This window comes from Vombatus ursinus, unplaced genomic scaffold, assembly GCF_900497805.2.
Source record: "Vombatus ursinus unplaced genomic scaffold, bare-nosed wombat genome assembly UNPS02014818.1, whole genome shotgun sequence".
NCBI classification, from domain to species: Eukaryota; Metazoa; Chordata; class Mammalia; order Diprotodontia; family Vombatidae; genus Vombatus; species Vombatus ursinus.
The window spans coordinates 48,364,460-48,383,215 of NW_020954596.1; the positions used below are offsets into that span (position 1 = coordinate 48,364,460).

The 18,756-nt window shown below is 36.5% G+C and overlaps 1 protein-coding gene across 2 annotated transcripts in view; it reads left to right on the forward strand.

Annotated features, from left to right (window-relative positions):
- The window catches only part of LOC114023361 (WD repeat-containing protein 19), an 80,625-nt gene that overhangs the window by 24,314 nt on the left and 37,555 nt on the right, over nucleotides 1–18,756 (forward strand). For both annotated transcript variants that reach the window (XM_027835968.1, XM_027835969.1), the window contains exons 13-20: nucleotides 44–150; nucleotides 2,015–2,137; nucleotides 3,697–3,846; nucleotides 8,829–8,976; nucleotides 9,156–9,360; nucleotides 10,716–10,875; nucleotides 12,555–12,665; nucleotides 14,058–14,167. In XM_027835968.1, the coding sequence (XP_027691769.1) occupies nucleotides 44–150; nucleotides 2,015–2,137; nucleotides 3,697–3,846; nucleotides 8,829–8,976; nucleotides 9,156–9,360; nucleotides 10,716–10,875; nucleotides 12,555–12,665; nucleotides 14,058–14,167 (1,114 nt within the window). The remainder of the gene's footprint in view (nucleotides 1–43; nucleotides 151–2,014; nucleotides 2,138–3,696; nucleotides 3,847–8,828; nucleotides 8,977–9,155; nucleotides 9,361–10,715; nucleotides 10,876–12,554; nucleotides 12,666–14,057; nucleotides 14,168–18,756) is intronic.

The following is an 18,756-nucleotide window of genomic DNA, read 5'->3' on the forward strand; positions in this document are numbered from 1 at the left end:
GAAATGCATCACCTGTATTGTAATGTTTTCTTATTTTCTACAGTTGTGAAAAAGTTAAAAGATGTTGAGTATCTGGGAACAGTAGCTAGAATGTGCCTTCATTCTGACTATGCTGCTGTACTTTTTGAGGGCAAAATACAGTTACATATGGTGAGTCTTATTTTGCAAATCTGAAGGCCTATGGAGTTGAGATAAGCAGAAGTAGGAGATGAATAGACTAAGGCCTAATAGTAAAGAATACTTTTAGAGCTAGAAGGGACCTTAAAAGTCCAACCCTCTAATCTTATACAAGAGGAAACTGAGGTCCGAACAATTGGAGTGTCTTGCCCAAGGAGACACAATAAAGTCCTATGGTTCCTTTTCCATGCTAGTTTAAAAACAAGAGGCAGCACAGCCTAAGGGGAAGAAGGCTGGCCCTAAAGCCAGGAAGACATAAATTCAGATCTGGCCTCTGACGTACACTAGCTGTTTGACCTCTGGTTAAGTGACTGAACTGCTCAGCGCATGAGGTAATGCTGGAAGTCTGAGCTACCCCATCTTGGTTAAGGGGGGTGGTCTATGCCCTATCATGAAAAGCACAAACTCCTCTCTTTTTGATATTTAAAGGACTTCAGCATGATTATATATTACTTCCAGTCACACTGTGGTCCAGACAAACTGGCCTTCTTGCTGCAGCTCACACATGTCACTCTGTCTCCTGTGTCTGGGCCTTTCTCCTTCATCACCTCTACCTGTTAGAATTCCTTGTTTCCTTCAAAGCTTAGCTCTGGTATCACCTGCATGAGACTTTTCCTTCTCCTTACCCCATCCCTTTGACCTCTGCCCAGGCTCCTAGTGCTTCTTACCAAAATCTATTTTGTATTTTGCATGTTTGTATATGTTCATATATGTATACATATGTGTGTACATGTATGTGTGCATATGTGTGTGCATGTGCGCACACAGACACACTGAAGATGTCCCAGAAGTCTTTGTACAGTTTTAAACTATTATGTGAGTCAATGTGTATGTGTGTGTACATATATATGTAGGACAGCGAGGTGGTGCAGTAGATAAAGTGCTGGGCCTGGAATCAGGCTAACTGATCTTCCTGAGTTCAAATCTGGCCTCAGACATTTACCAGCTGCGTGACCCAGAGCAAGTTACTTAACCCTGTTTGCCTCAGTTCCTCATCTGTAAAATGAGCTGGAGAAAGAAATGGCAAACTCCTCCAGTGTCTTTGCCAAGAAAACCCCAAATGGGGTCGTGCAGAGTCAGACACATCTGAAATGACTGAACGGCAACGATGTATGGATTGTCTTCCCCAACAGATTGTAAACTTTTTGAAGGCAGGGATCTTTTTATTTTAGTCTTTTATCCCTAGTATCTAACATAGTATTTGGCTCATAATGGAAACTTAATCAATGCTTGCTGGCTGATCATTTGATTAACTGATTGATTGATCTGGGCCAGATGTCTTAAGCCTATAAAGGGCGGTCAGATCCTCCCTTACTGTCAACATACTTATTTTGGATCTTAGCTTCCTCTTAACCATTTTTGTTGTGTCCTTTTCCAGTCCTGTGGTTCTCCCTTTTTGCAAAGGAAGTAGAGGTGAAGTAAGAAATGAGTATATCTGCCTTCTCTCAAGTCTTCAGTTACCTTCATTCCAATCAAAAACAATGGTTCTCTCTTTTCTTTGTTCTTCCTATTCTCCACCCCATGGCTTTAAAAAAAATTGCATTACCTAATTAGTTTCCTAATTCTCATCTGCAGTGCTTCTGATCTGTTCTTACAGGACTATGCCGTACTTTTGTATTCATCCACTATTGCTTACCTGTGATTCCATCTTCTGTACGTGTCTTTTTGGAATCTAAATTAGTAGCAATTTCCTTGTTCATCCATATCAATCTTTTCAGACAATTTAGTTAGACCGGGAAGCTATTAGCTAAGTGACTTGATTGAGACAGAAGAAAAAAATTGAAATGCTTAACCCACCAACTGATAACATCATAAACTACTGTTATTAACATTTTAGATAGAAAGTGAAATTTTGGATGCTGAAGAAGAACGTGAGACTCGACTTTTTCCAGAGGTAGATGACAAATGCCGAATTTTATGCCATGCTTTAACTGGAGATTTCCTAATTTATGGTACAGATGTATGTATTTTTGATTTCTTTTTACTTCTTTTGGTTATATAGAAAATTTCTAATTCTAGTTAATTGAAGTATTGTATTATCTCTTGATCATATGGTAGCTTATGGTTCCCTGCCTATTTTTGACATTGAACTTATGAACTTACATACAGGGAGATAATGTTCTTAATGTGTTTCATCATTTTTGCTAGTTTTTTGTAGTTTCCTTATGTCATGAAAACATAATCTTTGCATATCTAAAATTGATATAGACTTTACTAAACAGCTAAAAATGAAAACAAATTGAAAGTGAATAAAATATAAAAGATCACTTTGTACTTAGGGCATGTTCTCTTGATCTTAATAATTTAAGAAGGTTTATAGTAATTGAATGTTCTTTGACATTTGGTGTTTCAGGACACCAAATGAAATATAATTAAAACAATAAAAACTAAGGGGCAGCTAGGTGACGCAGTGGATAGAACACCAGCCCTGAAGTCAAGAGTACCTAAGTTCAAATCTGGCCTCAGACCAAACACTTGGCATTTACTAGCTGTGTGACCCTGGACAAGTCACTTACCCCCAATTAACTAAAAAAAAAAAAAAACCTAAAAGTTCAAATAAATCCATTGGTTTTTAATTCTTGGAAAAGACTAGAAAATATGATATTCAAAAAGATGAGGAGGAAAATGTTAAAATACCATAGATATAAGAGAAGTTAAGTTTATTATTAAGTCATAAGAATTCCTTTCTATAGAAAAATGGCAGAAAAATGTTTTGAACATTTTCCCCTTACAAGATTTTCTTCCCAATTGGTATCTTTCCTTTATTTCAATTATTTACTGCATGTTGAGAATGTTTTTGTGTTGGCCATTTTTGGTATCAGTTTATGAAGAACAGTATGAGGCACATACATAGTCATAATACCTTATTCATCTAAAGTACTTTTAACTTTTTTCAAAACATTTTCACATTTTTATCTCTGTTTGATTCTCAGAAGAATTCTGAGTAGAGAAAGTTATAATCCTTACAAGAAAATAGGTCGTTTGCTATTTAACTGCATAATTATCACCAACCCCCATCAACAATTCCTCCCCTACTTATATACAGTGTCATATAAATTGATGGTGCCATGCTGAACTTTAAAAACAAAGGTAGCAACTGTGGTTTGCTAATGAATCATTATTTATGATAACCTCATAGTGGACTAACTCTTATAATCCCCAAAATTTTTCTGCTTGTTTTCATATTTTAAAATCTTGCTAAATGTACTTACCAATTAGGATCTAAGATATATGCCTAAGATCATTGGGATAGAAATAAGTGTCAGATGATTGAAGTTTCCTCTAAGTTGAAGATTTAAAATGTGATAATGCCAAAAATATAATTAAAAATATCAGATTTTGCAAAGTATTGAATCAGAAATACATTCACAGTTAACATAGGATTTTGTTCTACCTTTTAAAATATTTACCATATGTGGCTAACTTCAGTTTTGAGTTAAATACTTCTTTAAAAATGTGAAATATTTTCTTTAAAAAAGAAAGTGTCTCATAACATTTTCATGACTATAATTGTTTTAGACTGGCGTTATAAGGTATTTCTTTATTGAAGACTGGCAATATGTGAATGAATATCGACATCCTGTCAGTGTGAAAAAAATTTTTCCTGACCCTAATGGGACAAAATTGGTTTTCATTGATGAAAAAAGTGAAGGATTTGTCTACTGTCCTGTAAGTTCTGAAAATAATTTCGATCATGCTTTTCTTTAAGTTCTTAAAATTTAATAAAGAAAAAATGAATGTATAAATTAATTTTCTTTTAAAACAATGCAAAAGCTTTAGGATTTTAAAACACTTATATTTGTAATTGAACTATAATAATGGTTCCACATTTTGTGGCATTTTCATATTTCAAAAAACATGGTTTATGATTTTTCATAGGTTTTTTATCTTTAAAAATTTGTTGGGGATCAACTAGGTGGCACAGTGGATAGAGCACCGGCCCTGGAATCAGGAGGAGCTGAGTTCAAATCTGGTCTCAGACACTTGACACTTACTGTGTGTCCCTGTGTGACCCTGGACAAGTCATTTAACCCCAATTGCCTCCCCTCCCCCCAAAAAAACCATTCATGAAAAATAAGCACTTATTATCTGTACCAGACTTTTTTAGCTTCCATTAGTAGTTATTTTTTGATTTGTTTATGTCACATTTTTCCAACAAGATTTTAAGTTTCTTGAAGGTAGAGACTATGTCTCATATTTGAGTCCCCCTCATTACCTCATTGCCTATGATCCTTAAACATAGCAGGCATTAAATATTTGTCAATCACTGTTTTTTTACTGAATAATTCAAAATTGGCCAGATCTTAAAATCCTGTATTATTTGAAAGATTTTTAAATGCCTTTTAAAATTTCATTTTAAAAAGAAACTTAAAATGTGTGAATTACACTTATCAGCATAAGTTTTGCCACCAGATAACGAATTTGTTCAGCCATAGTTAATTCCTATCTGTTATGGAAGGGTTGTAATATGCTTGAGTTGTTGACATGTCCACACTGATAAAAATTACAGGTCTTTGAAGTTTTTAAAGTAAATGTGATTAGAATATAGAGTCCACTAGTGATTTTGAATGTTCAGGCACTTAAATATGTTGCTCTGGCTCCTGGTTCCTGCTAAGGATCACAGGACATAAATCAACCTCTCTATACTTTCTGTTAGCTAAGCAAAGCTACTTGGGGATCCAGTCCTGAGAAACTTGCCCCAGGCTTCATTATGCTTCACAGGAAAGAGAGCTCATAGCAGTCAGCTGATCTTTGCCATGACACTCCAGGTTAAGGCATGATGTATGAGGAGGAGAAAAGACTTAACTAGATTTAAATTGAAGTCTTGCTTGGGCTACTTCATGCAAAGTGATCCCAATCACCATCCTGTCCCTGAGGCTGTCCTCTTCTTTGGTTATTCTTCAGGAATTGAGTGCTTTCATGCCACCCACTAGCTCACCCAGGCCTCCCTTTTCATCAGTTCTTCCAAATTGCCCCACATCCATCTCATAGTGAAAAAGTACTGAACTTGGAATGCATTTGGGTTCTAGTCAGAGCCAAAGCAAAGTATTTGTGCCCTTGAAGCCTGGTTTGAAAATTGTCCTTTCCTGTGGTTGCAAATTATATCCGATGTATTAATGTGTATCAGATGCTTCACTGTAACATGGGACTAAATTTATCACAAAATAAATACCTATATGCCATAGAGAGCAGAATTTCCTGACATTAAAAACATGGACATTTATAAAAAGATTTCCTTGTGCTCCTCCACACTGTACATGAGGCAGCCACCTCTCTTGCCTGTCCTCTGTCCCTTCTCTGTCATTTACTATCTATGGGACTTGGGCAAGTCATTTAGCACCTCTGAGCCTCAGTTTCTTTACCTATTTCACTCCCCACAAAAGCTACTCCAAATCTGTCACAACCATTTTCCTCTTTCACCTGAGGACCTTGTCTCTTACTCTACTAAGAAAAGTGAAACCATTCAATGTCAGCTCATTATTTTCTCATTCTGTTCATCTCAAAACCCCTTGGCATCACTTTTCACTCTATTTCACCTGGTTTATGAAAGAGATGACCCTTCTCTTTGCCAAGGCCAGCTCCTCTACATGTGTACTTGATTCTGTCCATTCCTTTCTTCTTCAGCAAGACTGCATCCTCAGCCGTTCTCTCTCTCTTCCGTGTCTCTCTGTCTCTTTCTATCTCTGTCTTTTTCTCTCTTTGTCTCTCTTCTTCAACTCCTTCTTACCCACTTGTTCCTTCCCTATTGCCTTAATTATGCCCAGTATAATCCTTAAAAAAAAAAAACCTTCACTAGGCCCTACCATCCCCTGAAGTTAGTATATAAGTTAGCGCTGTCTTTTCTCAGCCTTGAAAAAGTTGTCAATACTCTCTACCACCACCTCTCCTCTACTCAACCCTTTTCCAATCTGGCTTCTGACTCCATCACTCAGCAGTGTTCTCTAAACTGTTCTCTTAATTGCCATATCCGATGGTCCTTTCTCAGTCCTATTCTTCTCAACCTGTTTGCTCTTGACACTAGTGACCACTCTCTCCTCCTGGATGCTCTCTTCTCTGGGTTTTTGTGGCACTACTCCCTCCTGGTTCTTCTCCTTGACTTACAACACCTTAATCTCATTAGCGGACTCATCATCCATATCATATCCCATAAATGTAGGTTTTGCCCTAGGCTCTCTTCTTTTGCTACCTTCACATTCTCAGTAAACTTAGCAACTCTCATGGGTTAAATTATCCTCTTCATGCAAATGACTCATAGATCTGTCTATCCAACTCCAATCTGTTTCCTGAAATTTAATCCTACATCACCAATTGCCTGTTAGACATTTCAAACTGATGTCTGGGAGACATCTTAAATTCAACATGTCCAAAACTGGAACTCACTCTCTTTTCCCCAAAACCCTCACCTCTTCCAAACTTACCTATTTTTGTCAGAGGCATCACCATCTCGACTTTCTACCAAGTTCATAACCTCAGCATTATCCTGGCCTTCTCAGCCTCCCTCACTCCACATATCCAAGCAATTGCCAAATCTTGATATTTTTACTTCTGCAGGCTGTCTTGTATTTGACCCTTTGTCATAACTGTCACCTTAGTTCAGTCCCTCCTCACCTCTCATTGAGATTATTGAGTAGCCTCCCTGATGTCCTCCCTGTGTTAGGTTTCTCACCATTCCAATCTATCCTACACACTGATGACTGAATAATCAGCAAACTGCAGTAGCTTCCTGTTGGGAGCTTAGGAAGACCCAGAAGTTACTCTGAGCCCTCTTTATCTGTATAATTCACGCATTGAGAGAAGAAGGGAAAAAGGGTTTTGTGACTCTGAGCCCCCTCTGTTGGGAGTATTCAAGAAGAATCAACTACTGCTATGTTTCCTTCTTCCCCTACTTACCTCCTGGGTGGAGGCTTAGGTCCGGGTGGCCTCTGTTCTGATCTACATTCCCAAGAAAAAAGACAACAATTCCCACCACACAGAAAAGCATCATAGGATCATAGATTTAGAGCTGGAAGAGACTTTAGAAGTCCCCAAGTCCAATCTCCTCATTTTACAGATGAGGACACTAAACCCAAGAGGTAGAATATGACCCAAGAGGGCCATACAGATAATAAGTTGCAGTAATCTAGGATTTAAACTCAGGTCCTCTGACTCCAAATTCATTGCTTTTTCCACCATACCCCATGGCCTCCTCAAGGCTACTTCCCTACCTTGCTCGAATTCACCTCAGACCTATCCTGGCTCCTAACACGTTGTGGGAAAGCAGCCCAGCCAGAGGAGTGTGAGTGTCTAACTGCCTAGATTGCAGATCCAGATGACTTCATAAGGGTAACAGACAGTTTCATTTTTCCTTTCCTTTCCTAGCTGACTCTAGAAATCTCAAGGTAGAATAGTAAAATGTAAGAGCTGGAAGATCCTAAGAAGTTATGTTGACAAACGTCCTCTTTTCACAGATAAGGAAAATAGATTCTAAAAAGTAAAGTGAGTTGTCCAAGGCCAAACAGGGAGGTAATGGTAGAATCTAAATCAATACCCTGGTCTTCTGATTCTCAGTCCAATGCTTTATGCTCTATACTGACCTACCCTCTCAACTGATTGATTGAACTACATAAAAGTAGTTACAATTATCATCACTTATGCTCACCATTTATGCTTAATTGCCATGTAGTACATATAACCATTATACATATATGTCACATTAAGTTTGTCATGAATTTTATTTTATTGCATTAACTATTCATGTATGCTCAGTCTTCACAGTTTGTTGTCATGTAGCCTACTTAAAGGAAAACAGTTTCTCTTGCATGCGTATGAAGACACATAACTCTTCACGCCACTACTGTGTGCAGTTACTCTATTTATTTTCCTCTATTCTTTCCAATGCGTGTTTATTCATTCTGCTTCTTCCCATGGTGCAGGGAGGAAGCAGGTCTACTGATGGGTTTCTCTACGGCCTTAGATGAGGAAGAATTCATCTCCCCTCTGCACTGTCGGGAATATCAGTTAGCAGGGTAGCCATTCCATTGGTTTATTAATTCTTCTGCCAGCAAAGTGACCCCCAACGGGCCTTTTCAAGTTCTGTTGTGTTTAAAAGCGCACAAGGGAATGAGATGAAGGAAGAAGTTGTTTCTGCACACACACACTCAGGATGGTCAAAAGACCTTTTTTCTTCTGAATCCTAAGGGATAATATTTTGCTTTTTAAATCTCATGTCCATACACATTTATATTATACGTTTACTAGAATGTATTATCAAACAGTTTTTGAAACAAACATGCTACTGACATTTATTTAAATCAAATTAATTCACATAATTTATTTTAATTTGTTTTCTAAGGAGAGTATTTACATTTTGAACATTTTTAAGCTACAAAATTGTCATTCCTGGCCTAGAGTTATTATCGTTAGTATGAAGCTTCATTTGTGTACATCTCATAGTACTTTCCCCCTACTTACCTAGAATTACTGGTTTTATCTAGATACTCTTATCTATTATATACACAGAGGTGTCAAATAAGAATGTGAAAAGAAATTTTTCCTCTATTTCCCTGGTGGTTTAAGTTGAATGTGGGTTTAGGGGAACAATATTGGGATGGAGTTGTAAAAATAATAATGATTTAAGTATGTGAACTAATTTAATAAACCTTTTTTTGTAGGTTAATGATGTCACCTATGAAATTCCAAATTTCTCACCAACTATTAAAGGTGTTCTTTGGGAAAACTGGCCATTGGATAAAGGTGTATTTATTGCCTATGATGATGACAAGGTATATACATTTGTCTTCCATAAGGATACTATACAAGGTACTTAATTTTTTTTTGTCCTTTTGATTAATAGAATTTCTTTTGGCAACTAAATTAAACCAAAATATTTTCTTTCAATTATTTATGCTGGCATTTGCTGTCAGCTTTGTCAGATGTGTTCTAAAAATATTACAAATAAGAAAAAACAATTTTTTTAAACAATGTTTGTAATAATCCAGGTTCCAAGGTAATTTTGGCAGGTGGTACCAAAGTTCCATTTTCTCAGAAGCCATTGCTGTTATATAATGGAGAATTAACGTGCCAGACACAGAGTGGAAAAACCAACAACATCTACCTTAACACCCATAACTTCCTTGGCAGTTTAAAAGATCCTGAGCCCAATGAACTGAAAGAAATGCTGACACAGGCTTTAATGCTAAAAAGGTAGGATTTTAAATAAATCAATGTACGTGCACACAAAATTTTGGAACTTTTATTTGCTTTTGCAATAATGTAGATCAAATCTCATTCTAGTTGTTATAATTTCCAGGCTAATAATTTCAAATTTTTAATATGCCTGAAAATAAATATCTATGCTCAATCCAATGACCAGCTCATGGTATAATTGTTTTTGATATGGCAAAATTCTAACCCAACAAAAATTTTAGATAATCTTTCAATTTTACTGTAAAGAAATTTGACCAATATCATTAATTTTTTTTATAATATACATTGATATATTGGGATTCCTAAATATTAGGCAGCTAGGTAGCAATGAGGATAGAGTACCAGGCCTGGCATTAGGAAGACTCGTCTCCCTGAGTTCAAATTTGGCTTCTGACACTACTGGCTATGTGACCCTGGGCAAGTCACTCAACTTTGTTTGCTTCAATTTCCTTATCTTTAAAATGAACTGGATAGGGGCAGCAAGGTGGCGTAGTGGATAGAGCTCTGGCCTCAGACACTTGACACTTACTAGCTGTGTGACCTTGGGCAAGTCACTTACCCCCAATTGCCTAGCCAAAAAAAAAAATGAACTGGAGAAGGAAATGGCAAACTACTCCAGTATTTTTGCCAAGAAAACCCCAAATGGGGTCACAAAGTGTCCAACATAACTGAAACAAGTGAACAACAAAAATTCCTAAGTATATTTATCTAATTAGGTGTCAAATTAACATAATTAATTAGGCATAGTGCTCATTTTCTCAGAATGGTATAGGAATGTCCATTCTTATCTGTCTGAAGTATTATTGAAAGTGGAAAATAGAATTAATTGGGAGAATTTGAATATAATTTTTAATTTGATTACCTCATAAAGCACTAGATCTTTCTCAGGGGGAAAAATAAGATCATAAGGAAGGATCTGAAGAAGATACAAAGAAATATTATTTTAAAAAGAAAATTTTAAAAAAGAAAATGGTTTATGTTGCCAGAGCAAACTCCAAAAAAAAAAAATCACAGATTAAAAGGAGCTTGAAAAACATAGATAGGTGCTGTACTTTAGAAGGCATTTTTTGTCATATTTGGCAAGGATTCTTAACTTTTTTTTGTCATGTGTCCCTTTGGTAGTCGAGTGAAGCTTATGGACTCCTAAAAATAATGTTTGTTGACTACATTCATAATTTAAGGAAATGCTAAATTTCAGTTAGAGGTTAGTAAAAATGAAGATGTAATTTTTTCCCTGTTCAAGTATTGATCTCTTGAAATCTGTCTATAAACCACTTTAGTGTCCTTGGACCCTAGGTTAAGAACCTCTGATCTGTGGCATAATTTTAAGTCAATTTGACTTTTCATTGTAGGTTTTCTGATGCATGGGAATTGTGCAAAATCCTCAATGATCAAGATACTTGGAATGAACTTGCCAGAGCCTGCCTACATCACACGGAAGTGGAGTTTGCAATCCGAGTTTACCGTACGATTGGAAATGTTGGAATGGTGATGTCTCTAGAACAAGTAAAGGTAAAATACATTTTTATGAAGAAAGGATAGTTCAAGATTTCAGTTAAATTGCTAAAGTAATTTAAACACTTATCTTAGTGTTTTAGCTATTTCTTTTTTCTATTACTGTATATTTGGATAGGGAAAAAAAATAACATTCTCTTTCTATTCCTTCAAAAGATATGTGTTTTTATTCAGTTTCTCAACTTTGGTCACATTATTGTACCATTTCATATTTGGATTATTTAATTTGTCCAGACTAATTTTTTAAAGGCTTAAGCTCTTTAATAAAAAAATCCAGAAATCTGTTTAATTATTGCCAAGTTTGGCTATATATTTAGATATGGTCTTTTCCTTTCCTAACAATGTTTGATTTTCTGAACTGATTCCCCAATTCAAACAAGATGGATTTTAACAGTAATAGAATATGTAACATTAGAATATGTTCACATGAGAAAGACTGGCTAACCCCACTTGACTGCAAACTCAATATGATTCAAGCATATGGTATGACTATACAAAATGATAATTTAATCATACTTTAGTAGTGTTATTTTTTAAACAAAAATTCAATTAAAAAAACAATGCAATCATAACCACATTAATGGAAGTATTATGTCAAGCACAAGGGAACCTAATAATCCCCTTTACTCTGCATTGGTTAGACTATACCTGGAGTGTATTGAACTCAATATTAAGTACCATATTTTAAATTATACAGAAACTAGAGTGTGTCCTGAGAACAACCAGGTCCTAGGAATTTTTAAAGTGGGGAAGAAAAGATATAGAGAAGTGATAGCTAACTACAAATACTTGAATTTCTTATGGAAGGATTATTAGTTGGCTGGGTAACTCTAGGGAGTAGAACTGGGAATAATGCGTGGAAATTACAAGAAGGGAAATTTTAGTTCAGTAAAAGAATGCATTTCTGAACAAATAGAACTGTCCAAAAAAGAAGTGGTTGTATCATGAAGTAGTAAATTCTCCGTCATTGTAATGTTTTCAAAAGCCAAGGCATTCTTTAGTGATGGTACATAAAGCATTCTTGCCAAGTAAACATACTCAGTGACCTTTAAGGACTCTCATAGATCCAGAAGTCCTTATGGATCTATGAAATTGATAACAAAAGAGAAATTCTTTAAAGAGCCAGTAATAGTGAGGGGGCAATATGGGAACTTGCCAGGACAGTGTGATGACTCAACAAATCAGTCAGATAACCCCCTAAGTTAAGAGTACTTTCCCTCTCCTTCCCAAAGGCTGTCTGATATGAAGCTCATTCAGTTTCATTAGGGGTTTTGGCTATGGAAGGGTTTAGTCTAAGGTAAATTGATTCTAATTACCTGAGTATGACTCTAGGATAATAATGCAATAATGGTTTCACCTTCACAGCATTGTGTTAGTGCCAACAAATAATATAGCACCAGCGGTTGTGATCATATTTTCCCAAACTATCAAGACAGTTTCAATCTTAAAGTTAAATTAGCAGCAAATGAAAATTAGAGTTTAACACACCAAGTCTGTCATGCTCTGATTCATTCATTCTTCATATCAAAATATTTTCAAAATCTCATCCCTTTGCCCAAGGCTTCCCTAATTGCTATGTATGTGAATTCCTAGAATCATCACATCCATCTCAGCATAGTCTCTTGGTAAATTAAATCCATGTAACATTTGTAATTTGAAAATACTTCTGTTTTCAGGGAATAGAAGACCATAACCTTTTAGCAGGACATCTTGCCATGTTTACAAATGATTTCAGTCTGGCTCAGGATCTTTATTTGTCATCTATCTATCCCTCTGCTGCACTGGAGGTATCCATTTAACTGCCTAAATTCTTGTATTCACTCTGGATTTATTTGTTTAAAATATTTTATATCTTTAAAACCTTAGGGCAAAATTAACACTTAGTTAATACTTTGATATTCCTTTGGTGAATCTGATGTCATCTCTGTGGCCATACACTCCACCAATACAAATGTACCCCTCCATGGCTTCGCATCCTATGCAACTCTTGTTCATTTTCCTCATAAATTCTATACAGTAAAGTATCTAACATATCTATGTGGAAAAGAGGCTTAAAAGATGTAAAATAATATTGACCATATATTTGGTACTTCAATACCCAATTTATTTGAAGCTTCATTTCCCTCCCACCCTTCCTAAGTGGTCTATATATACGTGGATATAAAATATGATTTATGACTATATATGCACATGTGTATATGATGGTGATTCCTTTCATTGACATAGAGTGCTACCGCTATACATTTCTTGAGATTAATTTTGTTTTGAAAAAATTTACATATATTAACACATGTATATTATATATACTTTTTTTTAAATTAGTGTGAGCTTAAAAATAACGTATTAAAATGTGGCATTTTGTACCCATACCAATGAGATCATTAATCCATTGAAATCTCAAATTAATTTGAGGTCAAATTTATTTTCTTCAGGGAATTCTTTGATATTTTATATAGCATCCTTTGACATGATTGAAGATGTCCTCAGAACTTCAAAATTAAAACTAGTACTCACTGATGTAGGAATATATCTGCTTTTGCAACTTTTTCTAGAGCACACATGAGTGATGAGAAAGAAGTAATCCTCTTTCTTCCCTACTCAGATGTGTACAATAATAGCATTCTCCTGGATCTGAAAAAAGAATTCATTTATAAGGTGAAAAGACTTGAGTTGGACCTTAGAAGTCCAACGCCTTCATTTTACAGTTGAGGGAACTTTCTCATAGTCATACTGTTATGTCCTGTGACTCCAAATCAAATATTTTTTCTACTGTCCCATGCTCCCTCTACAATATGTCAAAACTCTGAAGAGATTTAGAATGAGAGTGTTCCTTCAATCTTGAATAAGATGCAGGACCTAAAATCATTTTCATATGTGGTCATTTATGCTTTTGGATTTGTAACCAAGTACAGGACACAGTAAACTGATCTTAAAGGCCAGGAGAAAGACCTCTGTTATTTTAATTCTACCAATATCTTCTTTATGCTTTTTTTTTAACACTGTTATTTCCTGTGATTTATGTATATCTTCAGTTTCCTGTAGTTATTTTACCACCTAAATATTGGTTTTAACCCATTTTTGTAGATACTATTTTATTAAATAGCGTTTGTGGTGATCTAATTGACTTTTGCATATGAATTTTCTTTATTTCAAATTTAAGGCATTTCTTTTCATCACAGATGAGACGAGATTTGCAACATTGGGACAGTGCACTACACCTTGCTAAACGTCTGGCCCCAGAACAAATCCCATTCATATCAAAAGAGTATGCTATTCAGCTTGAGTTCACGTATGTTATCTGCTTTATATGTCCATTTAAAAATTACTAATAATAGTATAAAGTATTCTTTTCTAGAGAACAGTTATTTTTAAATATTCCTAAATAATTTATTGCCAGATATGTACTGCATTGAGTAAAAGTATTGACACAAATGGTAGTTTAAGTTGTGTTCCATTTTAAACAACCCCAGATTTAAAATTAGTATGTGTGATCCCAAAGTGAATAAGCCAAGCAAAATCTTGTCCTTTACCTTTATCTCACAAGAAGAAGGGACTCTTCTCCTTGCCAAGGCAAACCACTGAATATGCTCCCCTTATTCTCATCCCTCTGTATTCTCCAGAATATTGTTCCCTCTAGCCTTCCTGCTCTGTCACTCATCTTTAAATTTCCCTATCTACTGGGTCCTTCCTGCTGCCTTACAATATAGCCATGTCTCCTCCATCCTTAAAAAACCCTCACTAGATATGACCATCCCTATCAGCTATCATCCTATGTGTTTCCTTCCTTTCTCAGCTAAACTTCTTGAGAAACCCATCATTGCCTCTACTTCTCTTCTTACTCCTATGCCTTCTATCTTTACTTCTCCTTCCCTCCCTATAATTTATCACTCGATGATCTCAGCAGCTCCCATGAGTTCAATTATCATCTCCATACAGATGATTCCTGTTGCCTTAATCTCTATCTGAGCTCCAGTCTTACATCACTCACTGCCAGTAGACACTTTACTAATCAATGAGGATACAAAAAAGTAAAAAAACACAGATTACCCTCAAAGATCTCCCAGTATCAAAGGGAAGACTACATTAAAAAAAATATTGTACATGCATGATACGTACATTGTAAATATAAAGTAATTTCAGAGGGAAGGAACAAGTAGGTAAGGTGGGCAGGGCAATGTGGGAAAGGTCTCTTGCAGAAGGTAGTATTTGACCTGAATCTTTCAGGGATCCAGTGAAGCCAGAAGGCACAGGTGAGGAGAAAGAGCATTTTAGGCATGAGGGACAGAAGGTGAAAAGGCAGTCAAGAGATGGGATGGTATGTGTGAGGAACAACAAGAAAGCCATTGTGGCTAGATTGTAGAGTACACGGAGGGTAAGAGTGGAAAGGGTAAGAAGGGGCCCAGTTGTGAAGGTTTGAAGTGCCAGAAAGATCATCTGTTTGATCCTAGAAGTAACAGGGAGACATCGAAGTGTGATGAGTAGTGGAGATTACATGGTCAGACCTGCACTTTATGAAAATCACTTTGGCAGCTGAATGGGGGATGAATTGGAATGAGGGGAGGAAGAGGCAGGTAGACTCCAGCAAGTTTGTTAATTGTGGAACTGTGGAAGCACATTGGAGAGCACAGTAGAAGGGGCAGATAGACCTAGACTGGGATATTGGAGGATGTCCAAGAAAAATCATAATACTGTACACTTCATTTTGGGCACAAGTCTGCCAGAAGCCATTTTTATTAGCTTAGCATTAGTCTAATATCTAAGCATTCTTGCTAAGATGAATAAATGTCCAAATTGGCATAGTCCCCCTTTCCATGCCTTCAGACATGCCTCTACTCCAAGACAGTTTGAAGTAACATTGGTAGGAATCTTGAACAAGGAAAACATCAACAGAAATCTTCCTTTTTCCCCTCATACCCTAACCCCCCCCCACACCTACCCACTAAGCTGAGATCAAAAGAAAAACAAAACCCGTTCCAAATATGTATAGCAAAGCAAAGCAATTTTCACACATTGGCAATGTCCAAAAAAAAAAAAAAAAACCAAAACTTTCCTTTGGTACTTTCAGTCTATCATTTTTCTGTCAAGAGGCAGCAGTACATGTCATCATCAGTCTTTAGGAATCATGGCTGGTCATTACTTTGGCCAGAGTTTTTAAGTCTTTCAAAGTTGTTTTTGTTTGCAATGTGGTTATTATTATAGAAACTGTTCTTGTTCTACTCACTCCACTCTGCATCAGTTCATACAGTCTTTCTGGATTTCTCTGAAACCATCCCTTTCATCACTTATTACAGCGTAAGAGTATTCCACCATGTTTGTGTACCAAGACTCGTTCAACTATTTTCCAATTTATGAGCATCCCCTCAGATCCCCATTCTTTGCCACTTCAAAAAGAGCTATAAATATTTTTTTTCCATTCTTAAGAGTTTGTTTCGCTTAGGACAAATTCCTCCCTTAATCCTCCCTCTCCTGTCTTCTCCCCTTTCCCTACTATTTCCCTGTTGAATGAAATGTATTTCTGTGTTATGATCTATGTATTCTTCCCTTCTTTGACCAGTTCAAATAAAGGTGAGGTTCAGGTGTCAGCCACTTCCCTCACTCCCTCCTCCTTTTTTGTATGGATGTCTACTTGTGCACCCTGATTAGGTAAGATAAGTTCCCTAACCCCCACTCTAACATATTCCTCTTCCCCTCTCTTTCTGTTCTTCTCTTGAGATCATCAAGACATCACAGAACCATTCCTAGCCTTCTGTCTAATTAGACTCTTTCTGTAGTGCTGGAGTTCTAAGGAGATACATGTATCATCTCCCCATGAAGAATGTAAACAGTTTATCTTTGTTTAGTCCCTTATAATTGTTTGCTCATGTTGTGTGAACTTCAGACTTTGTATTCAACTCCGATCTTTTCATTAGGAATGCTTAAAAGTCCCCTATTTTAGTACATAATAGATTTGCAGTTTTATGTGTAATTATCTTTTTTTCTATTCTACTATGTTATAAAAATGTTTATTTTATTACTTAAGTTCAGAAATATATTAAATTAAATTTTTAAAAGAATTTTTAAAAAAGGAGTCAGCAAACTAAGGCCCATGGGCCAAGTCTAGCCCGCCGCCTCACCCCATGAGCTAAGAATGGTTTTTATATTTTAGTTTGCTGACCCCTGTCCTCTTTCGTTAAAGTCCGTTTTTCCCCTGTAGCATTCTACTCAGTTTTGCAGAATAAGTTATTCTTGGCTATAAGCTTATATCCTTTGCTTTCTGGAATATTCTGTTCCAAGCTGCAATCTAGGGATTTTGGCTATCATGTTCCTGACAGTTTTCATTTTGAAGTTTCTTTCAGGAGATGACCAGTAGATTCTTTTTATCTCAACTTTGTCCTCTCGTTCTAAGAGATCTGCACAGCTTTCTTTTAAGATTTCTTAACATATGATGTCTAGATTCTTTTTTTTAGTCATGGCATTGAGTTAGTCCAGTGATTCTTAATTTTTTTCTACTTGTTCTATTTTCTAAGTCAATTGTTCTTGCTATGAAATACCTTAGGTTTTCCTCTTCTTCTTTTCTTTCTTTCAACTTTGAATGTTTCTTATTGTCTCATGGAGTATTTGGCTTCTGTTTGGTCCATTCTAATTTTCAGTCAGTTTGTTGCTTGCACAAGACTTTGTATCTCTTGTGCCAACCTGTTAATTCCCTTTCCAATTCTTCCTTTCATATTTCTCACTAATTTTCCAATTCTTTCTAGTGCTCTTATTTCATTTAGAAATTTTTTAAACATTTGTTTCTTCTCTTCTAGAAATTCTAATTGAATTTATGCCCCAGCTATGTTTTCCTTTGAGGCATTGCCTATAGATGTTTTCCAGTTCTTATCCTCTTTTGGGGTTTTGTCTTGATTGTCTCTCTAATAGTAATAATAATAGCTTTTTATGGTAGGGTTCTTTTTGTTTGTTTACTCGTTCTTCCAGCCTGCTTCCTAAATTTGGACTTCGTATTAGGGCACCTCTGTGCACTAGTAGGGAGAAAATCTAGGCTAATCCTGTTGCTGGAATATTGGATGTTGTGCTATTCTAGAATCTCAGGGACAGCTCAAACTGGGGACCACAAGCTTTCCAGTGATCCCAAAGTGGTCTGATCATAGCAAACACTGATTGCTGCCCCCTTGTCTGAGCTCTGCAAGTTCTTGATCTGGGTTTGTGACTAAGCATTGGTAGACTACTGCTAGACTCAACCCCTATCAGCCAGTTGGGGAGCTCTGATGGTTCAAAGGGACAGAACTTTAGGCTTTCCTTTGGTCTGGGATTCCTGCCTGGTTATTTCTCTGCAAGCTTCAGATGAAGCCTCGCACTGAGACCCTGAGACCCTGCTCTGCCCATGTGATCCTAGCCTCACCGCTGTTCCCGCCCCTGAACTTCTCTTCAGGTGCACCACTGCAACTGCTCCCTACCCAGAATGCACCCAGAAATGAGTAGTGGGCACAAAATTGCTGTCTGTTCCCAGCTCAGTGCCCCAATACAAGTGTGGGATCTCCTCTTGACCTGGTACTTGGCTTCTCCCAGTGTTGGAGCACTCCACGTGACTTCATTCCTAGTCAAACCTCTTCCCCATTCAGTGTCCACAGACCTCTCTGATTCTTAGTGCTCACTTGGGCTGGAAAAGCGACTCACTGCGATAATTTAATGAAATTCCCCATCAAGATTTGGTCTGGTGCATTTTCTAGATCTCTTTGGAGGAGTTTTGGGAGGAGTTTGTTGAACTTCCTTTTGCTATTCCACAATCTTGACTATGCCTCTGACTGATTCTATCTTTAATGCATTTAAGCACTTGAGATCTGACCATGTATTCTATTTATTGTGTATTCCTAACAATAATTTGTATCTACTATAGCACAG